Raw genomic sequence first — 27,621 nt, 5'->3', positions numbered from 1 at the left:
AAATATCTGTGTATAACTAAGAAAATTCGACAGATGAGCCCTGCTGTCAGAGCTCAAGATTGACGTTGTGTAAACTGAACAAATAACATACTAGTCAGTTGCTTCAAGTAAGCCGTAACCTATTCAGTATTATGATATCGGTGCTGAAGGGTCACTTCATAGTAGGAAGTCATGCTATGCAATAGGGCTTAGAACTCAATGAGTACTTTTGTTGTGGTTGTGGTTCTGCGGATGAGGAGGAAAGATGGAACCAATTCATATGTCAGTGTCCATTATTGGCTAGGAGAAGATCTTAAAGAAAAGAAAAGGTCGGCTCCTTTTATGACAACTCCTGAGACTTTTCTTTTAAGAAGGAATTTTTTCAGTTGAGTTAAAAACATGACTATAATTTTATAGTCATGTAGCTATTAATGAATGAAGAAAAAATTATATTTAATAATATGATTAATGCAATTAAATGATTCTTTTTGCTTGTTGAAATTATTTATAATGTTTAAACTAATCTTGTTTAGTTAATATAAGGATAATAAATTTAAATAAATTATTATAAGGAAAATAAATTGCAATGTTTTTTTAAATATTCTATAAAAAGTTTACTAAAGTTATTAGATTTATTTTTTTAATTTAATTTTTTATTTCAAATGTTTTTTGTTTTTAATAAAAAATTTTTTCAACTTTTTTTATTTTAATTTTTAAGAAAAAGTTTTATAGTTTGAAGTGAAAGATTTTTAAAAGTTGCTTTATACTTAAAGTGAAGCTCAGCCTTTAATTTATTTGAAAAGTCAGCAAAAGTGGATATTCATTCCTTTCCATGGAATTCCTTTGACATTTTAGTTTAAATCATTATTTTAAGTAGAAAATTGACAAAACTTTTTTGAGTTTCACAAGAGTTTTGTAATTATTTTCAAGTAGTGGAAGTGCTTAAAAGTATTTTATTTAAAAAGATATTTGAAACAGTTTTTTTTTAAATAATTTCTAACAAAATTTTTTTATTTATTTAAGATACATCATTGCATTTTTTTTTTTTAAATGTATTAAAATAATTTAATTGATTTTTGGCATCAGTTTACCAGCTCTCGAAGAAAGGATATCAGAACACCTGCTATGTTTTTATTCAAGCTTGGCCAGAACTAGGCTTAAGTTTCTGGGGGCCACAGTTGGCGATATCTAATTGACCAGACTTTTGCCTTTATGAATGCATCTGACTGATTCTAGCTTGACCTTTATTTTTCTAGCCATTATTACGAGGATTCAAAACAGGCTTTGTTTGCTAATTGTAGAGGATTTTATCCTCCCTCCAACACAACTACCTAGCTACCTAGGAAGCAGTTATATAAAAATGTAAACGGATTAGGTTAATAAATAACAATTTAAACAAATTTTAAAAATTTAATAATTAAAGACTATCTAAAAAAGCTTCCATTGTTCGGAATTTATTTTGCAAATATCTTTTCTAATCACAAACTTCAAACAAAAATAATTAACAATTTAATCTTGGAATCTGCACATGTTACGCATGAAACGAATTTCGGAGGGAAATTCAAATTCAGAGAAATTTCAGTAAGATTTATGGCCACTAATGAATGGTTGGTTGCGGCTATTGTTCTTTATGTCAAACCATTTCAGTAGAAAGAATTTTAATGGAAACATATGCGTATAGCTTAGTATACAGCAATATCTGTGCATTTGTATATTTCTTTGAAGGATTAGTAAACATTGAAATTTACCATAATTTGTTAGAATAATTTAAATTTATACGAAGTGAATTGCATTTCAAGAGATATTTTAAAAATATAAATCTCTACTTAATAAAACTACTTTTTCTTTAGTAAAACAATAAATCAAATGTTATTTTTTAGGAACAAATTAATATATATATTCGTATGAAACCCATAAAATTTAACTCACCGACGCATGTAGTTGACAGTATATAGACTCACTATAAATACTTATTTTCAAAATTCCTATATACTTAGTTAATTCCTACTATACTAAGTCCAGCTATAAAACTCGTCTCCCGATGTTGTGGAACCTAATATTCTTGAATATTCTAAAATATCAGTCATGCTACGTAAGCCTCCCCAATACTTTTCGTTATATTTCTATAACTTGCATTTAGATGCTCTCAACACATCTTCCTATAAACACTGCTTTCGTAATCCCGTTTATGGAGTCTATAATTCTCATACTTTCATTTACCTTAATGTTCTCTTAATTATTTTCCATATGTTCTGAATCAGTTTTCTAAATACCTAGTCTATTTATCTCTTTACTTTCGTACCATCACGAGTGTCATTGATATGGAATGATTTTCATCCACGGTATCCGACTGCAATTCTATAGCAAGATTAAGACACTCTCAAAATTTATTATCTTGCACATTAGATTGGCTGAAGTGCTGAGATAATAGAAATACATCTTATCAATATGGAGTTAAATTTTCAACCAGATGTTATGACTCATAAAAACAGCAAAAGATATTACTCGGTTTTGCTTCAAACCCAGGAGATCTTATGTCTAAAAACATGACTTTTTAGGGTTCTGTCGGAACTTATTTCAATGGGGCGTTAATTAACGTTGTTGTGTGTATGTTAAGACTAGGACAAACAATTTCATATAAAATAATTTCGGACTTTTCTTACCCAATCATTCTTCCCTTATTGCTGGAATGAGTTTCTAAGCACTTTGGCCTTCACAGTCAATAGTTGAAATCTTTATTATAAAATGAGTTTTTTGTGTTTTTTATCTATAGTTTTGTATAGCCTCTTTTCATCATTGTTATGAAGATTAAGTCTTTAAAATGTTTTTTTAATACAAATCAAACTGCATATTGTTTTCTAGTACAACACATCACTTAAAGTTTATTAAGTACCAAATGAATTTAATTTTTGGAGTATTATTTTCACATACCTATAAATAGGTTACAATCTGCGTAGCATCTTTTTTAAGTTTGTAAACAAATAGCAGCCCGGGTGAGCAAGGTATTTTGCCCCGGTATGGTGCCGACTTCACCACTGCTCTAGGAACTCTGTATATGAAGATAATCGTTTGTTTTACTGTTATGTTCGAAAATTGTTATTAGTGTTAACAGTATTCGAAATCCCTATACCTAATTACCAATGTTAAGTGAAAATCCCTTAACCTATATCAAACAGTTTACTTTACTAATATAGGAAATATGTATAGCAGATGTGTGATATATATCTAAAATGCTTGAATATGCTTATTATTATAGGTTACTTCTTACGCTAATAAATAGTGTTTGATTTTATAAAACGATTATTTTGCGTAGTGTATATATTATATATATGTGTGTAATAAGCGATCTTAAAGAAGTCGTAAGTAATAAAAAGTTTTTTAAACCTCTTCTGCTATATTTATCTAATATTGCTATATAATTTTATCCACTCATATGTTTATCGCAGAACCTATATATGATCTCTAATGTTATATTTTTCGATACTTGACAAAAATGCAAGAAAGATGAATATACACTACTGTTTAGTTGTAATAAAAACATGTATACATACTTACAATATAAAAAAAAAAATTATTTTTTTTAGTGACGTCATTACTTAGAAGATATGAATAGTTTATTGATCTTGAAATTGAAAAAGAAAAAGAAAATATTTCATAATATTTATTTCCTTTTCACTTTCATTGAGAACGGACTAGTTCTCAAGTCCAAGTTATTCTATTTATTTATTTTATTTAATAAATTTTGTGATTAATTTATAAATAACACAAGAACGTATTTGTGTATAAAAACCTCACGTGAAAACGGAAATAAATGAAATTTGAAATAGCAAAGCTCAGATAACCTTTCTGGCATAAAAAATAATTCAATCAAAAAAAAAATGTTGATTAACAATGTTTGTTCTTGAACAAATCGCCAAAATCGACTCGCCACAAATCAGTACCGAAACGGGCAGCGTAGCGTAAATACTTATGTATAAAAAATAAAATATATATAATATGAATAGAAAACAAAATATATTTCATTACTTCATAATATTAATTTTGTTCCAACAATGTTGTTATGCGCTGACATTGAAATCAACCTATGAGGATTTTCAAAGTGAAGATGCGCGGAAAATTATGCGTTTGGCCAAGTCTGCGGAAATGCGAGCCTATATGCAAAGCGATATCGATCCATGCGATAATTTCTATAAATATGCGTGCGGTAATTGGGCCAAATTGAATCCCGCACGTAAAGATCCCAGGACGGGTATATTCAGTGTCTTGTCGAAAGCATTCATTGGTAGAGCGCTGCGTATTTTACAAAGCCCAAAACATACCACCGAAAGTGACATGGAACGTCAAGTGAAATATTTCTATGAGTCGTGTTTGAATAGGAAAGAATTGCGTCACAATTATAAGGAAAATCTACTCAGTATTATGGAGGAGTTTGGTGGCATGCCAGCGTTAAAGGGTGAACAGTGGAATGAAGATAAATTCAATTGGTTAGAAGTTGTCGCAAAGATACTACGCAAATATGGCAAAAAAATCATAATTGGTGTGGACATCTCACCGGATTATATGAATAACGAAGTGAATCGTGTGTATATTGGACAAAATGATAATTTGGTGACAAGTCGTGCATCTGAGTATTACGATCGTTTAAGAATTGTACGCAAGATAGAACTGAGTCGTTTGTTTAACATTAAATCGGATATACTTTCAGATACAGTAGAGGAAATGATTGAATTTGAAAAAAAGTTAGCATCTGGTATGGTGGACCAACAGGAAGGTTTAGGTATGGAAGATAAAGTAAATTTGCAATTGTTGGAAGAAATGACTGAAACCTATAAACCTACCTTAAACTACACGCATTTCGTTAAAACATGGTTGGGTTATGAATATCGCTTACCTGTTTATGAATATGTAGAATCATATCATCGCAATTTACGCAAAGTAATTGAAAGTACGCCTAAGAATGTGGTGGCTAATTATATTATGTGGGAACTATTGACAGATTTTCGTATAGATATGGACGGCACAGAAGAGAAGCACCAGACAAAATGTGTGGAAATGACTAAGCGTTATTTTGTAAAATATATGGATTACCTGGTATATCGTTATGTGGTTAAAAGTAATGATAAAATTGTCTCGGATGTGGAACAAATGTGGTTGGAATTGAAGAAAACATTTGAAAGTATACTTAAATCTGATGCCACAAAATGGATGACGGAAAGTACACGTGATAAAGCATTGGAAAAACTTTCAGCTATGACAATGGAAATAAATAATTATGAACAAGAGAATTTCGATAAAGATTTTGGTGATCTGGCCATTGGCACAGATAATTATTTCGAAAATGTTGTTAACATACTTGAGCGACGTGGATTGAATTTTCGATTAAAAGTGCAGGAACCACCAAAAATCGATGAACCAGAAGTACTTTCATTTTCGCCAGCATATGTGCCAGAATTAAATAAAATTTATATACCAGTCTCCTTTCTACAACCGCGTTACCTTTGGGATAACGCCTATCCAGCTGCAATAAAATACTCCACTGTGGGTTACATTGTGGCACACGAGCTAGCGCATGGTTTCGATGATATTGTACGTAAATACGATTCAAAAGGCAATTTCAATAACTGGTGGGATAAAAATTCCACAGCGGCATTTCAAACACGCAAGGAATGCTTACGTCAGCAATATGGGGAATATAAATACGGTGGTATGCTGTTGGAAAAAATTAACGCCCAAGATGAGAATATAGCCGACAATGTTGGTATACGCATTGCATATGCAGCATACCAAAGTTGGTTACTGGAACATGCTAATTCATTAGAATTACACGAGGAAGCACTGCCTCATATGAATTTGACCTCGCGACAAATGTTCTTTGTCGGTACGGCGCAAGTGTGGTGTGCGGATATACATCAAGAATTTCAGCATCTACTGACTACTGTAGATGTCCATGCACCAGAGGAAGTACGTGTTATGTTAATGTTATCAAATTTCGACCAATTTTCGTTAGAGTTTAAGTGTCGCTTGGGCACACGAATGCATCCGTATCGGAAATGTGTGTTCTATGGCTAGCTTTGTAGATGATAAATAATTTTGTGTAACAATTAGGAAAGTATTTTTACATTTTTTTTTAAAATATTTTTATTTATTATTTTCAGTTATAAGTTATCTAATTTTTTTTTTAAACTGTGTATACATATATAATTTTTTTTAATATAAAACAAAATCCTAAAACTTATTTTTATTTTTCCGAGATTTCACAATTGTGTCACATAAATTATTTATGTTGTCGTTAAAGTCTTATCGGTGATGACGTATTTTATTGCCATTGATAATAATGACTGAAGTATCAGGAAAAATTTATGTACACATATAAGCACTTAGTTTGAAGAAATATTTTTATTTTTAAATTTTATGAAAGGTGCAGGAAAGGTATTTTTAAGACGGTAGAAATCACAAACGGTGGGCATTCGTATTCTTAGTTTATTATGTTCAATGACGTCAAATACGTGGTTCAGAAGATTACCACTGTTACTTCCATGAAGTTTTTAAAGAGCTGCGTTGCTTCCGAGTCAGCATTAGAACTAAAAAATTAACAAGTGAAAAAAAGAACTTTTTTTTAATGGATGTTACTTTAACTTAAATGCAATCATTCTAATATTTTTCTAACATATTTCTTGAGAAAAACTAGACATTCCACAGACATTCCGCGTTCTTTTAATATGCGAGAAGAAGTCTTAATCTCCGGAGGGTGAATCAATAGAATAACTTGATGGAATAGCAATTTGAAAACCCATTTTTTTCATTTATTTAGGTCTTTTTTAATGGTTTCATCGTTCAATCGTTTCAGTAACAAGATAAAATATCCGATATCAAATTATTTTTAAGATGATTGATAAGTATTATATCTGCGAATTCAAAAATAAAGATGCCATAAACTTTACGACCTATTGTTACGAATAAGGTCACTTTAATTTTGCGATTTATTTATTTTCCAAATATTAGATAAATATTATACTGCGAATATTTCAAAAAATAGACTTCACAATATTTTCGAATGGACTATTGTGTCTTTGATTGATTTGTCCGGACTTCTTCAGTTGCTGTTTACTTAGTTAATTATAGATTTAACTCCAGTCAATTTTTGTCTAGTGTTAAATATTTCATGAAGAACTTCTTTTAATTGCACTTAAATAAGTTTCAGTAGCGTCTGCATCCAGTAACTTTTTGCTGCTTTAAGCAACTGTGGGTAAAATGTGAAATCCACTTCTGTAACAGTTGACTAAAAGTGTATATAAAATATCAAAGAGATATTGTTTTGATATATGTATGATATCAGTTATTCTCTTAGATTTCAATTATTGTTCACTCAAAACAATTTTGTGGATTTTTTTGATAGGTTTCGATTCTAAACGACCGCACTTTCTCATACTTACAAACAAAAATTGCTCATTGCTCATTGTGTTAGTTGGTTGGATGCAGTGATAGGTCAGCAGATATTCTACCGCTTCCAATAATTAGTGATTTTAACATTCTCATGTAAGTCTCCAGAGCGTTTGGGGTAATAATTATCTGAATAACCAAATTTAAGATTCTTATACTAACAAATAATTTAATTTCCTGGGACAAAGATCTTGTCATGTGTATTAAATGAATTCATTGTATTAGTTGATTGGTTGGAGTGGCATGTCTGCAGATATCCTTCCGCTACGAATAATTAGAGATTTTAACATATGTAATTTTAACATTTCACTCGTGTGACATGAGGATATTATATGAATAACATCCTCATTGAGTGAGCAGAGCGGTCAGCGTCATAGGCATCTGAGTGATTGTAAGTAAGCAACAATTTTTTTTTTTGAGACAAAATTTTCGCCCAATCAAATGGGTTCAGCAGATATTCTTCCGTTTCCTATAGTTAGCAATTTTTCACCAGAAACTTAAAGAGATAAAAGAGAAACAAAATCTATCCTCGTTAATTTAGGTAATTTAACAGATCTTTTGTCCATATCGATGAACAGGTTGAACATCTTCCCAACCTCACTTTCCTACTTCACTAAGAATTTAGCTCGCTAATATAACTCGCTAACAAGAATATCATCGAATCTTTTTTATTATTATTATTGTTAGGGAGTGTGGCACTGCGACTGTCGGGTCTAATATGTCTCTTTCTGAGTTTAGAGTAGGTCTCTAAAGCCTGTTGCGTCAATAAAAAGTAATCGAACCTTTTTTATTTTCTTGAAAGAAATTTTGATTTTTTATAATTTATAAGTAAAAGTAGATTCTTAGAAAGTGACTTCAACTTAACGCGAGAATATTAAAATACATGAGATTTTTAGTAAAAAGTTCAAAATTAAATTATTTAAAAATTACTCTAACTAGCGATCTCAGTTGACACTTTGGCAGTGTTTCATTAATTAATTATATTTTATCTTGTTTATAAATTTAACCAATTTATTTTAATGAGTTGTGGTGTGATGACCCAAAATGGTTTGAACTTGCTCGACCAACTCATCAACGCAGTAGTCGTACTGTGATGATGAGGATTATGGTGAGCAACAAATAGCCAACCAAGATAAATGGAAACATTTCACGTACAAAAATAAATTTTCAACTAAAATTTTCCAGAAATGAATTTTTAAGTTTCCAAATTTATTTAAGAAATTTTTTTTGTGGTCTTAAACATTTTGTAAATGAATGTTCAACGTCATTTTTTACACTAATCAAGGAACAAGCAAGACCAGTAGATGAATTTTTAATGCTTTTTAGTTTATATTGTAAATAAATTGCTAAGAACAATTTTTCATCAATAAATTTTAGTTTAAAAATATAACTTGAAATTATTGTGGTTATTTATTGTCTTTGAATATTTATTTTTAAGAAAGTTTCATCTAATTAATACTTTTATACTATAATAAATAGTAATACTAAACTTTGTCATTAATTTGTCATTAATATTTAAACGAAGTATTTGTGAATTAATTAAATTAAGTAATCTTTTAATCTATTTTCATATATTTGATATTTAATTCTTTTTTCTTTATGTTGAACTGGAATAATTTAATATTGTAAATCAAAAAACTCTATATCGCCAGCACAACTGAATTTTTTAGACGGTTTTCATAGGCTGATTAGATATAGCCTTAAGTTTCTTGCGATTTTTTTGTTATAAGCTTTTGAAACGTCTTCATCGAGCTTTGCATACATTTTATTAGATACTACTTAGCTTTTGAGATATTCAAACATAGTATTATAAATAATTTAATTTATTATTTTTTATATACATATTTTTTATTCTCGCTATAGGCCCCTTCCTTAAATAATTCAACGATTAATATTTTTTGTTATGCTCTATATTTCGACTCTCCTTGAGAGTCATTATCAGTATCGTCTATATTGCAATATAGACGATAGAATAAAGAGGATGACGTAGATATAGTTTTAGTGATATTAATTTATGTTAGATCGTGATCCTGATGATTACTTTCAAAGAGAATCGAAATATAAAGCATAATAAAAAATATTAAACGTTAAATTATTTAACAAAAAGGGACCAATAACCAGATTAAAAAATGTATAACCACCATAATAAAAAAAAAGGACGATAAATAAGTTCAAAAAAGTTTTTTTTAGTTTCAAAAATAACAAAAAGTGTCAAGAGACCATATTAGGTGCATAGGGCGCTTTGTCAATTACAGTCGTTGGTCAAGTTTTTTTCAAGAACCTTTCTAGTATTTTTATGAACAGTTTTCAAATTATAATTTCCGTATATTTTTTACACAAAATTTGTAAATTTTTCCATTTCCAAATATCTTTTCTTAAGTGTTAAATGAAGTGTTTCTTAAGAGAGTGACGCATCTTTATGACGAAAAGAAACTGCTTAAAAATTAGACGGATTCGAATAGCAAAGAAAACCAACGACAAAAATTTTATTTAATTTATTTAAATTTGACTGACTAAATTTCTTTCTTAAATTAAATTAAATTTTCAGCATAATTTTAGTTTTGTAAAACAAATAAAACATTAAATAACATTCCAAAAAATTAACCTAATATTGCTATAGATTTCGTATAACAAATACCTATTGTAATAATGTTAGCAATATACGAGTACCGTCACTTGATATTAAACTGAATCATCTATGACTGCGTTTGCTCATTCATTATCCAATTTAATTACTATAATTTTAAACTACATATTATTATCGATTTTTTAAAATTACTATTTACTGACAGTAGAAAATTTAATCCATAGATCTATATCATAATTTAAATACATCGTGTATGACAAGCTGCAGCGACAATAAATAGTTAGTTCTCTATTTATATATAAATTAAAAAAATCATTATTGCATTTTGGCATGCCTATATAAATATACGCAAATGTGATATATGTATATATAAGTAAATCACATATATAAATATGTCAACATATAAATATGTCAAATAAATTAACTTAAAATGATTTTTAACGATTCATGTCTGTTAGTTATTAATTATTGCATGTTATAAACAAATTAGAGAAAAAAGTTTAATTGTTTAAATGACCAAACTATATTTTAGTTTAAAATGTTATTAAAAAATAGTTGAATAGTAAATAGTTTGTTTATAGCATAACTATACATATATGTTTGAAAAAGGTATTAAAACTTAAACAACCATAGACACAATTTTTTTTTGTTTTATATTATCATTTGAATAATTTTTCAGTATACTTACAAAACTATTCATATAAGACTAAACAGTTTTCTTAAAGGAATAAGTAAGAAATCAGCAAAATATATTAAATCTATTTCAAATTGGTGATTTTCATTTGAACTTTGAATCGGTGTATCAAGAAGTCCCTTAAAATAAGTATCTCCATATCTTTATATGTACATCCATTGACTTGAAGTTCACTCAAAATTTCATGCCTTGTCTCTGTTAGACAACAAAAAGACGATTGAAAATAAATCATATTCTAGAGCTACCTTATAGAACTTGAAGAAATTTTAAAAATTTGGTGTATATATTATATTAAGATAATGTAGATAGGAAATTAAAAGATAAATTATAAGTATAATGATAGGATAAGTAAGCAACAGTTAATTTTACTGGAAGTTAATTCTTTCTGTTATGTAGTATAAGTATTCATTGAATAGGGTTATTGTTTTAAAATAATAGATTCCAAATAAAATTGCAAAAAAAATAACTTTATATAAATGCAATAAGTTAGTAAAACTGTTTTGTCTACTTATTAAACATGTGCCAAAACATTAATGATTGTTAAGTCAAAAACATTAGAACACTCAATGTAGCTTTTTAAACTAATAAACTTACTTTCTGTGTTCTGGAAAATAAATAAAAGTATACATTTTTCATGTTGAGTCTTTTTCAAGTTAATGCATCTGGGCACTTTTACTCTTTGATAGCTGGGGGGTTGCTGCAGAGTCCCACCCTTCTCACTAATTAATTTATGTATTCCTCAAAAGTTTCGTCATTTTTCGATGACTGATCTAAGATCTGCGTTCCGCCTCGTGCGGCTAGAGATTATTCTAAGATTAAATAGTGCTTAGTAGGGTAGCATGTCAGTTTCCGCGAATAGCTTCAAGGCTATTCAACCATTTTCAATGCTATTCAACCATTTTTACAACTATTAAAATTATTACTATTTAGGCTTTCGATAATATCTAAATATCAATTTGTCTTGAAATGTAATCACATCTAAGAAATGCCATTGAACTTGCATTGTTATCTCCAGTAGCTGAGGAAGGATTGTATTAAGGTGGTTAATTTCAAAAAAAAAAATTTTTTTTGGCTGTTATTGTATTATGTATTATATTGTCACACTGACCATCTCAATGGCAGCAGATAAAGAAAGGTGGTGTATAGCAATATTTTGAGAACTGATATTTTTGCAACTTACTGTATCATTTAGTTTATACTCCTCATTGACATAGATGAAGTACATTTTAGTTATCAATCACAGATTAAAAAAAATCAAAAATAAATGGCTGGGTTGCTTTGCAAAAATTGAAGATTATTAAAAATTTCTAAAGAATCCGGTAAATAAAGCAAGTAATTAAAACATAAATATATTGTAGAGTTTATACAGTTTTGTTGGCAGACCCTTGACAGAATATAGTTCTTCGTAAATAAAGTAATCAATCTTGTTGTGCAAATGTGTGTCAGGAAAGATGAAATTAGCAATCTCTTCTAATTATACTAAAACTCTAACGACAGTAGTGATAATATTTTTGGATGATATTGAGAATGTTAGAATACTAAACAATTTTCTATTCTCCATTTACCACATAGATATGATAAGTAGGTACATTAAGACCGAAAAGTTTTCGGAAATTCTCATTTAAAATTCGCGCGCTGTATATTTTTCGATATTTTAAGTTTATGTAGTTTGGCAGCAATTAAGGTAATTACTATGCCAAAAATGAGCGCGATCTGTCAGACAGTTCGTTTACGGCAGCTGTTGAAACCAGTTCACCTCAGTAGTGCGTTGCGAAAAAAACAATGGAAAAAAATATTGAACAAAGAGTTTGCATCAAATTTTGTGTTTCGAACGAAATTTCGTGTGCAGAATCGTTGCGAATGCTACAAAAGGCTTATGGGGAATCAGTTTTATCGAAAACTCAAGTTTATGAGTGGTACAAAGCCTTTCAGGACGGTCGTACGACCGTCGAAGACATTTCGCAACGCACTACTGAGGTGAACTGGTTTCAACAGCTGCCGTAAACGAACTGTCTGACAGATCGCGCTCATTTTTGGCATAGTAATTAAGGACAGTGCTGCCAAACTACATAAACTTAAAATATCGAAAAATATACAGCGCGCGAATTTTAAATGAGAATTTCCGAAAACTTTTCAGTCTTAATGTATATACAAAATTTTCTTTTCAGATCTCCTATTTTTTATATTGTATTGTTTCTCCAATTAACTACCTTGTTTCTTGAACTGTTTTTTTTAAATTTCAAAAAATTTCATAACTAAATATTACGTAAAAAGAAATTGTTTTTAGTTCTAATATAGATCGCATAGGTATAACTTATAACAAAAAGTTTGCAACATTCTGAAGAATCCTGTTGAGAGGATTACTGGTTTATATAAATTGAAGAAATCAAAGATCGTTCAGATCAAATAAGATTTTGTGTAAAAATTTTAGATACCTTGTAAGCTATCGTTTTTGAAAATATTACGAAAAAAAAATTATAAGGGCTGCTATAGACATATTCCTGCAGCTGCTATTAAAAAAAAGCGCGAGTCTCGTCTCGCACTAATTGTGTTTTCAGTACAGCTTTAGTTGCATTGACTTTAGGAAAAGTTATTTTCCTTTTAATGTTATATATTGTTAAACAAATTAGTACTTTTATTGATTTGTACTATACACTGTTTATTTTATCAATTTTTTTAAAATACGTCAGTTTCAATCAAATCTTGCATTAATAATGTATCAATACAATTGAGTAAGCCAATTTCAAAAATGCCCATAGCATAACATTTTTTTTATAACCATTGCGCCATTTTATCCTTGACTGCAATTTCCGTTTAATATGTGTGTTTCATTTTTTATTCCTTTAATATTTTACTCAGAGTATATACCAGATACATATACTCTGGTATTTGTGTAAAAATTGAATCAATGTTACGATTTAATATCAATCCAAAGCTACAAGATTTTACTTTCAATTTAACCTTCAAGCAAGTTTCATTTAAAAATGTCATTTAATATACTTACCGAAACTTTGGCTGACCCATATTCCCACCATATCCAATTTCAATAAACGATAGTATACATTTTCACCTTTTTCAATGTTCATGAAAAGATGATAAACAAAACTGCCACACCACGGAGCTACTGAGCCAAATACATGACAGAAAGATAAAAAACGATATCCTTTCTCCCATGGCATAAGGCCAGGCACAATAGCCAAAATGTAGACAATTGGTATTGCTAAAAAGAACAAAAAAGGAGAATATTATTAAGGAATTTTGTTTGAAAATTTTTAAAGAGAAATATTTAGGGAAAAATATTTTTAAAGAAAAATGTTTGTGTTTTTAAAAATATTTATTTATTAGAATTATTGAATTTTTCGGCATTTTTACATAAAAAAATTATTAATAATAATAATATAATAATAAAGTAATAATATTTTATAATTTAAGAGTACTAAAGTTTATTTATGGAAAATAAAATAAGAATTTATTTGAACCTTCTCAAACACTCCATACTTGATCCTCAGGCTGTAATACAATAATTTATAAATTTGGTTTATACTAATACTATGTTCACACAGCCAAATTTCCTTAATTTCGTGAAGATAAAAATAAGTTAATTTCGAAAGTGTTCATACTGCCTCAAATTAAGGAAATCATATGTTTTTTGTTTACTAATCGAATGTTATCTGGGAAATTTTAAAAGTTGATTATTATAACTATAAAGGATGGCATTCAGTAGTTTTTTTAGCTTTAGTGGATTTCTGGTATGAGAGTTATTATTTTTCTCTCTATTTTAAATAAATAACAGTTACAGTTCTTTCTCTATATTCAAATATAAAAATTCGCACTATTTTCCTTAATTTCGTTCTAACCTCAAAACTGGATTTTGTCTGGAAAAAACAACTTAATTTCGCTAAGCCGAAGATGAAATTAAGATTTTTGCGGAACTAAAGTGTGTCTAACCATAGTATAAATTCGTTTTTAGATAAAAAGATTCCAATGTTAACACGTACACAGTTTGTCATCAGCATGTATTCATTGTTGTCAGTAATTTTTTAAAGGTATTACGTGACATGGTCAACAAATTTCCATAAACATCGTATGCTTGTATTTATAAAAAGTGTTTTTAGATTTTAGAATTAATAGTTAACAAATAATTGCAGATTTCTAATTGCAAATATCTTATAATGAAGAAGAGGGTGTATTTTTCTTTTTTGTGAAGACTTGGCAACCATTTCGTTTTCAATATTCACGACAATTTGTGCTACTTTATAGCACTTTTTTTACAGACGATAAATACGAAATATTTAAATGTATTAAACACATAAATATTGCAAATAATTAAATATATTTTATAAAATATTTATTTATTTATTTTAATGGAATACAAACAAATAAAAAAACTTTTAAGCTACCCAGTGTATTTGACCCTGACGGGACTCGAACCCACAATCTTCGGATTCGAAGTCCGATGCCTTATCCATTAGGCCATACTGTGACAAACTTTTAAAAGATTTTCGCGAATTTTTCAGTATATATGTATTTTATATACTAAATCAAATATATAGGAGCAGCAAAAATTTACAATTTTTTTCGTAATTAAAAGGATTTATGTGTACTTATATATTGGGTAATTACTGTTCTGCTAATATCTATAAATAATATACGATAATTTAAATAATATAATAATTTTATACATAATTTATATATATATAATAATTTGATTGAGCTGTTATATTGCAACTTTCATGTTATATGCAGCAGTTATGATTTGCGAAAACATAATCGTTACATTATTAATAAACTGATTTATAGTTAAATGTATAAATGTTATTAATTTTTTATTTAATAACAATTAAATAAAAGCTATGGTATAAAAATATTTCATTTCGTAAATAATTAAACAATTTAAAAAAAAATGTGTTCTCAACTAAACATAATTGTAGTGCTACATGCCGGCACTTTTTTGGTTTGTTAACATTTTATTAAAAATATAATTTCATTTTGTACAAAACTTAACACCAATTTTATTTTATATACAGATTAATAAAAATGGTTAAAGTATATATAAGTAAGAAATCGTACTAAGAGTAATGGAAATTTTTCCTGTGCAATTTATTTATAAGAAAAAACAAACACTAATCGGCCGCCCCGGTGGCATAGTGCGTAACCAATTGCATTGCCATACACCGGGGTGTGGGTTCGATTTCCACAAGGGGCCTGGTAGGCGGCTGGAAAATGATACTACAGCAAGAATGCCTATATTCTCATAGTAAAAACCGTTTATATCCAAATATGAAGAACCAAGGAAACCGAAAAACAAAAAAAAAAAAAACGACGAAAAACAAAAAAAAACAAAAAAAAAATTTTTTTTAAAAACTAAATCGCTGTTTTGTTTTTAAATTTTGTTGTATATCATGCATAAATACAATATATATAGTAATATTTTAAAAGTTCTGCCTAATTGAATCATAAAGCATTTTTATTATTGCAAATAATAATTACTTTAAAAAGAGTAAAATGAGAAGAAAGTAGTCTGTTGGTAAAGGATTTTAAATATTTTCAAACCCTGCATTATTAGTTCGATACTGAAGTTTTATAATTTTCAACTTCATGTTGATAGGTATAGTTGTAATAGTACAAAATTCTAGGCTGGGATTGGTGCTCAAACTTAAACAACTTAATCTATACCTTTCTTTGTTGTGTTGTATACCAATACTTAACCGAATCTTAACCAATTTTTAATTCTTAATACCACTTATTAAGTTTAGGTTGATATCAAACTGCCTAAAACCTATCTTGTTGTCGATGGATTCCCACAAAGTTTCATTTTAGGCTCATTCTATTTTAATATATTTATTCGATTACTGGCTTTCTTGGCGGATATCACAACCGTAGCTATAAATCTTAAGACATAAACCTTGGAATTGAAGGGTCTACTATCACCTTCATACATAGATAGCTTAAATTACTTGGGTGGTGTTTTCACTGCTAAACATAATTTCATTTTATACGTTATTTCCGTCATTAAGAATGCCAATTTTTTACTCCTTGTCAAAGTGATCTGTGCCAATACAATCTGCTAAACATGCAAACCAAACTGCTTTATTACAAGCAACTAGTTTGGACAGACTTTGCATACTCATATCCTATTTAATACAAAAAAGTGTGCTCCGAGATTGCGTTAACTACAAGCGCAGACTCAATGACAGACATTTTCCAACTGCTTCACTTGTTAGACCACTAACATCACTCCATTGACTTACTTTTGGTTATTCCCGACGCGAAGATATTTTACTAGGCGTCAACATTTTTTCGCTGATATTCTTTATCCAGCAACAATTTTCCATCAATCTGCTTAATAGTATCAGATACTAAGCATATTCAATTCTTCGCTCTTTAACGGAACGATATCGTCTGCATCTTTGCTGTAATCCCGCTATACAATTGTGCTTACAACAACCACTTGCATGAAGCTTTAGTCAGTAATCATTGTTATCTATGTGTTTCCTTTGCTTACTTGTTTCCAATTTTGGCTTAGATACATTTATTGTCTAAATATTACGCCTTCCATATTATAATATTTGTCTTCTTATTGATTATTGGAATAGGTTTTCCGCTTTTGACCTTTATGATTGAATGGTTGAAATTTGTCTATTTTGCATTTTTAAGAGGTGGTTATAGTGGGTCTCACACTGTGGCATTCAATCTCTTCCCCCTCCCGAAAAAAAAGTCACCTAACTTAAGCTAACCTTGGAAGTTGTCTATTGTGATTTGACTCTATGCATAAGATGTGATTATAATCATAATTAGTAAAAGTATTTCGTCGTATGAATGCCTGCATAATTTGATCCTAATATTAACTTTTTTGAAAGTCTGGTGTTAATTGTTGTTGTTGTTGTGATTTGAGTAAGTGCTATTGCGCACTTTTACTCTTTTGTAGTTGGGGGATTTATCCCTGCCCCATACTAAGCTTTAACTATACTTGAATTTTTATCATTTATTAATCTTTTCACTGATGAGGGACCGTAGATCAGCATATTTCCTGTGCGTTCTGAGATGAACTTAAGGTTTGTTAGGGGGGAGGGGGTGGGGGGTTGGGCAACCTGTCCACTTTTGTGAATAATTTTAGAGCTCTGTCCTTGATATATTTTTTCACTGAGTTGTGTTAATTATTTTACTTAATCTATATGACAATTCTGTAGTGCTTACTTATGTACTTTGAGAAAATTAAATTATCATTAATCATATGGCAGTAATACCACACAATAAATGCAACATTTATTAATGTACAGAAAATATTCTGTCAACTAAGGTATTCATTTATCTTCTGCTTAAGGGATTAAAAGTAACTCATACGCATCAACACATTGTATTTTATTACATTTATGCTTTGATGGAGCAGGCAACATAAAATGCATATAATCACATAAGCTGTGAGTATAAAAATTAAAAATTAAATATGATTACTCACATGTCTACAATTTTTTTATTTCCCCCAAAAACATACATTATTAGGAGAAAGTACTTTCTCTTAAGTGTAACCGTATGTGGGTTTTTTTAATAACTTTTACTTTTTTTCAACGGTGTTTATAATCGCTTTAAATATTAACAATGCACGCACAAAATTTAATTAGCTTTGGCAGTGTGTACAGATGGTAAAATGGTCTGCATTAAAAAGTTATTTTTACTCATCAGTAAAGTAGCGATAAAGTAGCAGTCCACATAGGTATATACCTATAAGTATATATCCTTGAAAGTTAAAAATGACACACGTGCTCTAACTAAGTACTACATTCTTCTAAACGAATCGAAATCAAATGACACTTAAGCTGTCGTAAATGTGCTTCCGATTCAACCAAAAATAAATGACCAATGATAAATGCCAAAAGGTAAAAGTCAAGAGGCGATAGTTGATATATTGGAGTGTGTTGTTGCCTTTTTCGAAAATATCTTCCATTCGACGTGTACTCGAAAACAAATTACTTAGAGAACAACAAATAAATACTTACTAAATTGTATGTGCGCTGCTCCTGTGAAAATATCTGCACATTCACTACAAATTTATAATGTCAACAAACAAAGAAGCATGGAGTCTTGCAAGGATGACAGTCGTTAAAGCATTTCACTTCGGTACGTCAAGTATAATTGATTGTGTCAGTGAAATTACGTTGAAGAAATGTCATTTGGGGGTACTTCGAAAATGAAATAAACGCTTCTTTTGTTAACATTGAGCGATATACCTATCCGCTTATTATTATTATATATTTCTGCGTGACTTTTATGATATTGAATTTTGAAACAGTACACTGACTTATACTTTATGCTTTATGCTTCATGCTTTTATTTTTATATATCAAAAAATATTCTTTTTTTATTTTTTTCTCTCAATTTAATCATTTGTTAGCAAAAATATTTATTCAAATTGTTATTCTATACGTTGCAGGATACGTGTGTTCTGTTCGCTTGTGTCAAAAAACTATCTCATATGTGAGAAGATACTTCATAGATACATATTTACACGCACACAAAATAACAATCTCAACAAACAATTTACTTTACATGCTGTAGGAAGACAACTGAATTTATTGTTTCCATTTTTGCATTTATTCTTCCTGACTAAGTAAATTGACAGCTGTCATGTGTATAAATTTGATATTTTAAGTAAATAATATTTTATTTATTATTTCAATTTTTTGTGAAATGTGATTCTACTTATAGAAATTATTATGATGATTACTTAACTATTTGCGCTTTGAGTATTTAATCAGTATTTTTTTTTTTTTTGCGGCAAAGAGGAGTGGAATGCCTACGTACTGACCAGGTGAGTGCCCGACTCGCACGGGCTAAACCACTCCCCCTCATTCCTAGAGACCTTGTTCAACCCCGGGACTACGTTACTATTACTTCGAGGTAGGGTCCCTATTAATCATTTAAGACTTCCATCGGTGTGCCCTGCGTCCAGGCCCCGCTACTGTTGCAGATAATTAATCTTGCCCTATAGTCTACTTTTTTCAATATCAGAATATGTGTTCCGGCTCTCACTCCTGCTCTTCGTTTTAGATTAGATTAGATTAGATCTTTCTTCTTTTCCCTTAAAATATTTCCGATGAAAATTGTTCCAATTTTCTGCTCGTTCTATCATTTTTTCTACAATATTATCGACTGTAAAGTGACCTATATGTTATATATTAAATCAGTACTAGGTATTAATAATTTATTAATGGTACTTTAAATATACGTTCAAAATAGAATATACGCAATGATAACAAAAATCCTCCTCAGTATCTTAAAATTAAGATACTTAAAATTAAAATACAATATTCAATTCATAGTGACTATATTTATTGTTTAAAAGTAACATAGGTAGAACTCAATTGATCCAGCTCGTCTATATACTATTGTTATTTTATTCAGTTTATATTAACTAAATAAACTTCGAAACGTTAGCAACATATACATATGTATGTATTTTTATAATTTACTGTATTAAATTCATATTGAATAAAGTAAACTATTGTTTTCAATGGAGAGGTTTTTATCGAACAGTACTGAAATTACAACAAATTTTTTTATTATTTTTAATCAATTGAATTTTAGGCTAAACATACAGTTGTTTCGAGTATTGCCAAATACTCATTATCAGTGGTCTTGAATTAATTCTTATGTTTATGAAAGCACCAAGGATTGAACTCGTACGCTGCCAATTTTAAAGCTCAGAGTTAGTGTTCATTAGTTAGAAATTTTCATTACAAAGATAACTATATAAAATAAAAATAAAAATCAATTAATAAGTTTTTTTATTTTAATGATTATTTACAACCTTTTTTTTAAATTTCTTCATAAGATTTTCTTCTTCTTCAAAACATTTAGTGTATTTTAAAGAGGTTTTTCGAACAGTAGTGAACTACAACAACAAAAATTCATTTTATATTATTTTAATTAATTGAATTTTTGGCTGACCATACAGCTGTTTCGAGTATTGCCAAAAACCCATCATCAGTGGTCTTAGAAATAATTATTGTATTTAATTATTCGTAAATAATTTTTTTGAGACTGCAAGTACTAGAAATCGAACTCGTGTTCTACCAACTTTAAAGCTCAGAGTCAGCGCACCGAATAATTGAATATTTACACTTTTTTGACCCAATTCTGTTAATTTATATTTATTTCATTTCCTGATTTCCTAAATATATATAAAAAAAAAGAAAATTAAATTTGTTTTTTGGTTTGTTTTTTTTTTGGGTCAAGGACATTCTTTTGTTACAAAATAAATACTATTTGTTTTAATAAAAAATTAGTTGGCCTATAAATTCCTTTTATTAAATACACAATGCATGCCAGAATCCTTTTAAGTGTGCTTAAGGACCTGTTATTTATTTGCAGAAAAAAAGCATACATTATGTGTATTTACATGTTCCTTTAACCGTTACATGTTTTGTGGCGTACTACATTTTGTGTAACACGTAAATTTCCCCAGTGAAAGCTTGTGCATATTTTTTTTTATATGGTATACTCGTATTGTACAATATCTACGCTTAAGTACACAAATAATCATCAGATTGACATGGCTGACAGTGCTAATAAAATGGCGTTGTTGCATACATTGAAGCAATATGGCAGCAGCCACGTACGCCATTTGCTACAGACGAGGTTCGAAACTGCACATTTGCGTGTGCCTGAGTGTGTTGCTAACCTCGTACCTCGTTCATAAATTATTTTGTGATTGAAAGGTTTAATAATCTGTGTGCTTATGTATAAAATCGTGTAAAAATTGCTCCATACATTGTAAGCACCAACAAGTGTATGAAGGGCTCATATGTTAGCACCAAATAGTACAACTGCTGTTCCTAACCTAAGTTTAACCACGAGTTTATGCATGTAGTTGAGAAAATATAAAATAAGAACAACCAAAGCAAACTAGTAATTTTTACAGCACCGCAGCTTTAATTCAATTCACTAATAGTGCGTGTAAAACGACAAAATCCCTTGTCAACCTCAACATACCATATATGGATATGAATATGGAAAAATGGAGCAAATTTAAAATATATAAAAATTTCATATGCAAAGTATTTACACAAAAAATTTAATATATAAATAATAAATGTGCACTTCAGTCCAAAATGCACACTCGTTCCATTTTGGTCGAGTGGCCTTGACCAGTAATGCATGTACTGGTTAAAATATTTCTATAAGGTACGTAAAATATTTTGAATGCCACAAAATGAGTACTAAATTTTACCAATTTTGTTTGTTTTTTGTGTTAAAATATATATACTATATTTAAAATTCTTTGAATATTTTTATTTTCTTTTCTGTTTTAAATTTAAAATTTTGAACTTTCTAGTTGATATATTCCAGTTGGTTAGGTTTGAATTGATAATTTGGAAATGAGCGCTGCAAGCACTTCCTACTTACCGATGCAGCTGCTTAATGCAAGCACTTCCTCACAGCCATTATGAGAGCACAAATTTAATATTTTACAGCATCCGTAGGGCAAAAGTGAGTGATTGCTACTTGAACTGCTTTAGTTTAGCATTGATTGCTTGCTATTTGCAATGTAGATAAATTTAACTGAAATGGCATGGGAACGTTCAAATCACGTTATCCATTAGAAGGTTAGCTTCTAAGCACAACTGCTAACGTCTGCACTTTTTATTCGCTACTTATGCTATATACAATACAAGAGATTTAAATCAACCGCATAGAGCAACAATGAAATGACTGTTCTCTGTTCTCTGCTAAATGATACGTACTTAAGCCACAGGCACAGCAATATCAAATGCCAAAGAGTCCACTTTAAGATACTCAATTCAAGGTAAATGCAATATCCACAGGAGGAAAAATAATAAAGAATTTTCATATTCACAAATTTAATATGGTTTTCTTTATTATATGCACAAAATTTTATATGAATTATAAAAATATTAAAAAATTCATTTTTTAATTTAATTCACTAAAAAAAGTTCAAAAATGTTGTTATTAAAGTTTGTTTATAGCTAATATATTTTGTTAAATAAATTGTAAAAATATATATGAGAATAAAAATAATGATATAAAAAAGATATATCTTTTTTTAAATGCACAAAATCTTATATGATTTATAAAAATAATAAAAAATTCATTTTTTAATTTAAAAATATTTTCACTAAAAAAAGTTCAAAAATTTTGTTATTAAAGTTTGTTTATAGCTAATATATTTAGTTAAATAAATTGTAAAAATATATATGAGAATAAAAATAATGATATAAAAAAGATATATCCTTTTTTATATGCATAAAATCTTATATGATTTATAAAAATATTAAAACATTAATTTTTTAATATGTAAATATGATGTTTTTAAAAAGTTAAAAACCTTGATGTTAATAATTATTTAAATTTTTTAAAATATATATAAATAAAAATATAGAAAGATATATTTTATTTTTTTTTATATGCACAAAGTTGTATGTGATTTATAAAAATATTAAAAAATTTCTTTTTTAATATAAACATATTTTAAATAAAAAAAGTTCAAAAACCTTGCCCTTAACGAATATTTAAATTTTATAAAAAGGTTTTTTCGAACAGTAGTGAACTACAACAACAAAAATTTATTTTATATTATTTTAATTAATTGAATTTTTGGCTGATCATACAGCTGTTTCGAGTATTGCCAAATACCCATCATCAGTGGTCTTGGAAGTAATTCTTATATTTAATTTTTCGTAAATAATTTATTGAGTCTGCAAGTATAACGAATCAAACTCGTGCCCTGCCGATGTTCCCGTTAGTGTTTTTTTTCACGATGGTAGTGAACCTTTAAACGATTTTCTTACAAATGTAGTGAAGTTTTGCAGCGATCATTTTCCGAATGTAGTGTGTTTTAGTGTATTTTTGTGTCTGGAGAGCAAAACTTTATAGAAATATGATTAATATGCATTATTATTGTTTCGTTTGTATAAGAAGAAGAAAAAATTTGTTTGCATTTTATTGCGAGAATTTAGTCGACTACATTATATAGCACCCACTTAAGATAATTTTCAAAACATAATATATAATAATTAAATTGGATTTTATATTAGTAAATAAATAGTCCATAATTGACATCTATTCGCAAAACAAATGCTAATTTTTGTTTTGCTATTTCCTAAATTTGGGACAAAAATTAATAAAACAAAGTGAACTAAAGTAAAAAATATATTTTGTTTATACAATTTTAAAAGATTCGACTTCTTTCCATTTAATTATTATTACTGATAAGACAGAATGACCTACCACATTTCAACACATGCAAAATAGAAAAGAGATAAGAAACGCTGCGAGACCGATGATCAATTGCATATAATCAGTTTGGTCTGATCGCGCTGTTGTAAATGTCGGGAGTCATTGAATAATTTTTCATGTTTTAAAAAGTACATATAAAAATAATGTATAAATTAAGAATCATCTTTTGGTCCTGTCAACTTATATTTTTTTATCTGAAAATATCGCTTGCAGTACCGGTGAACAATCCAATTGCTGTAAATAACAATAATAAAAGTAATCCTGATTTTAGTTCAAGTTTTGCAAAACAAATTTTACGTCTCTCCAGAACAGCTGAAATAAGCAGCCTACTTAATACAAAAGCGAATCCATGTGAAGACTTCTATACATACGCTTGTGGCAACTGGCATCGCAGCAATCCTGCACAGTTGTTCACGAGCATTATGACGGATAGATTCCAAATGATAGCTCAAGTATTCGATAGGCGTTTGAAGAGATTTCTAAACTTGCCGCGAAGTGGTAATGACCTCGAAGATAAAGTGCGTGATTTTTATCAAGCCTGTTCGGTGGTGAAAAGTAATAAGATACAATACAGTTTGGCATTGGAAAACCTATATAAGGAGTTTGGATCATTGCCTGCACTGATTGGTGATCAGTGGAACGAAACTGCAACTGATTTCAATTGGTGGAAAACAGCTGCTAAAATTCAACATAAATATGGGCATCAAATTTTGTTTGCTGTGGATGTATTTGAGGATATACGAAATAGTGATCAAAATCGCATTTATTTGGGACCACCGGAGTTTACCGCCACTTCAAGTACAAAAATATTGAATATTTTGCAAGAAGTCAGCGCTTCAATGCGTATGGAAGAAGTGCTTGGTGTGGAACATAGTGTTGCCAAACAAACCGCCAAAGATATATTTTTGTTCGAACAGAAACTAATACGTGGTGCTTCGAATGCTCGCTCTGGTCTTGGTTTAAATGATCTGCTGACATTGCGAAAAGTTGATGAACTGCAAATGTTATACGCCTCACAAAATTTTGATCTACGTAAGTACTTGCAAATTGTTCTAGGTACAGAACCACCTAATGAAATTTATGTCTATGATGAGGATTATATTGATAGCTCGATTCAAACCTTGCACGAAGCATCTGAACGCACTATTGCAAATTATATAATTTGGCAACTGCTGCAAGAGTATATGATTGAAGCGGATGAGGATGACCTATTAAGTTGGTGCATAGATAAAACGAAGAAATATTTTGGCAAATTTGTGGATCACATGATTTATGAAAGCTATAGAAGCGATAAGGCTGAACAAGAAGTGTATGATGTATGGACGCAGATACGTGACACATTCCGTAAAAATTTATTAGGCGATAAATTGGATTGGATCTCCAACTCCACACGTACTTATGCTATTGAAAAATTAGATACAATGAAATTAGCTATTAATTCATATGATAATGAGAACTTTACTGAACACTATGGTGAGTTGGAAATTGATCGTTTGAATTATGTTAAAAATGTACAACAAATACTTATGCGAGAAAGTAGTAATAAATTTAGCAAACTTAATAGTACTGCTGCCAGCATTGATGCCACAGAGGTGCTGTCTTTTACTCCGGCATATAATATACTCGAAAATAATATCAAAATACCAGTGGCATTTTTACAACCACGTTTCTTTTGGGATGATACTTCTCCAGAAGTGCTGAAATTTGCTACTTTAGGCACACTTATCGCACATGAGATGGTACATGGATTCGATGACGATGGACATAAGCTTGATAAGAATGGTAAAACACATAATTGGTGGGATGCGAAATCTCAGTATGAATTTGATGAACGACGTAAGTGTTTCCAGGCACAATATCATAGTTACAAATACGGGGGTACACAATTGCCAGAGAGTGTATCACAATCGGAAAATATAGCAGATAATGCAGGTGTAAAAATAGCCTATGCTTCTTATATTAATTGGTTGAACTCACAAAAGAAAGAAAAACCTGATATAGAAGAATTGGAAGCACTGCCGGGTTTAGCTTTTAATAATCGTCAATTGTTCTTTTTGAGCTTTGCGCAGATGTGGTGTGATGATGTGCAAACTTTATTTAAATCTTCTGTCGCTTCGGAGGATATGCATGCACCAGGAAAGTATCGTGTTATTGGACCATTGTCAAACTTTCAAGAGTTTTCTTGGGTTTTTGAGTGTAAACAAGATGCACCAATGGATCCAGAGTATAAGTGCTCGATATACTAAATCATTACTGTCGTTTAACAAAATTTCAAAACATTATATAGATAAGAAATAATGAATACATATAGAATGAAAAAGCGCTTTTCTATAACCATTTCTTTATTCTTTATTTATTAGTGTTTATAGGTTAATTTAAATACAAATATTGTAGAATTACTATTGTTAATTTCACAAGGAATATTATTTTTTATAAATTTTTTGTTAATCAATCCATCCACTAATTTGATTTAATTAAATAAAAGTGATTTAAACAGATTAAATAGTTTTCTTATGCTTAAAAAAATTTTTCTCTCTTATAATCTATAGTCAATAAATAAAAATTATATAAGAAAAATAATAAAAAAAAATACTTCATTTCATATAGATCAAAATCTATTCCTTAACTAAACATAAGACAATCCTAATTTTTTTTAAATAATTACTTGACTATATTCTGTATCAAATCTTAGAAATGCAATAATATATAAAATACTTTAAAAGTGCATTTGGACAATTTCAAGATCGTACTTTGTTAATAATTTGTTAATAATCTTGGGTTAAAAGGAATATAGATATATTAAACAGAAAAGAAGGTTCACTATCTTAACCGATATTATAATGTTAACATTATACATTCTGAAGCACATGATGTGTTATAAGAATTAGTTTATTAAATAAATATTTAGGTCGCATAATAAAAATATATATAATAAAAAATAATAAAAAAGGCATTCATTTGCAAATTCCAGAATATATTTCTTTTTATCAAAAAATATAATAAGAACAGAGCATTACGAAAGTTATTATTATTATCATAAAGAGTGAATATTGCATTACGACCTTAACATCTATTGGGTCCCCCTACTTGGATTTCGAGTGACTCACTACATGCAATCTCTTCAATAAAGACTAATATCTGTCCTATTTTTCGAAGATTCATTTTAAAGTTAATTTTTGTTTAAGACTTCTTTATTCTTGTTTTGTTTTTTGGACACAGCTTTCCAACACATTCTTCATGGCATCCTTTTTCTGTTTCCAGCATCTTCAAATTCCATTGGAGATGATTCCCAATTTATTTAAGTGGTGGTTTGATTTGTTATGTTTTGAGTAATTGTTGAAATGATCCAATTATATTTTTTTTTTGTTTTATTATTCATTATATTGGTAGGTTTATCTAGTATAATCTTTCTTTATTTACTTCTTTTTTGATAAGTGGGGAACTATTACTCTTTCCTAGTCATAAAAGCAATGATTCCGCTCTTTCATGTGCAAGTTTATCTGTCTATGCATTGTCGTCTATCCTAGCATGCAACGACAACCTAAAGATCAATGCTTGATTAATTAGGTGTAATATGTTCAGCTTCTTTTTACACTCTATCACTACATTACTTGATTAGATTTAAGTGTCATGATGGTTCCCTAGCTGTTTATCAAGATGAGAA

The 27,621-nt window shown here is 29.2% G+C and overlaps 2 protein-coding genes across 3 annotated transcripts in view; one reads left to right on the top strand and one right to left on the bottom strand.

Moving 5' to 3' along the window:
- The window catches only part of LOC119682802 (flocculation protein FLO11), a 69,485-nt gene that overhangs the window by 20,519 nt on the left and 21,345 nt on the right, over positions 1-27,621 (bottom strand). For both annotated transcript variants that reach the window (XM_038096312.1, XM_038096313.1), the window contains exon 2: positions 13,705-13,920. In XM_038096312.1, the coding sequence (XP_037952240.1) occupies positions 13,705-13,920 (216 nt within the window). The remainder of the gene's footprint in view (positions 1-13,704; positions 13,921-27,621) is intronic.
- On the top strand, positions 24,039-26,406 carry LOC119682800 (neprilysin-4). The gene has a single exon (XM_038096311.1). It carries the CDS (start codon positions 24,101-24,103, stop codon positions 26,201-26,203), a length of 2,103 nt encoding a protein of 700 aa, XP_037952239.1. The 5' UTR covers positions 24,039-24,100; the 3' UTR covers positions 26,204-26,406.

The sequence above is a fragment of the Teleopsis dalmanni genome, chromosome 2 (assembly GCF_002237135.1).
Source record: "Teleopsis dalmanni isolate 2A chromosome 2, ASM223713v2, whole genome shotgun sequence".
NCBI lineage: Eukaryota > Metazoa > Arthropoda > Insecta > Diptera > Diopsidae > Teleopsis > Teleopsis dalmanni.
The sequence above is the reverse complement of the archived record's forward strand: the minus strand, read 5'-3'. Positions and strand labels throughout refer to the sequence as shown.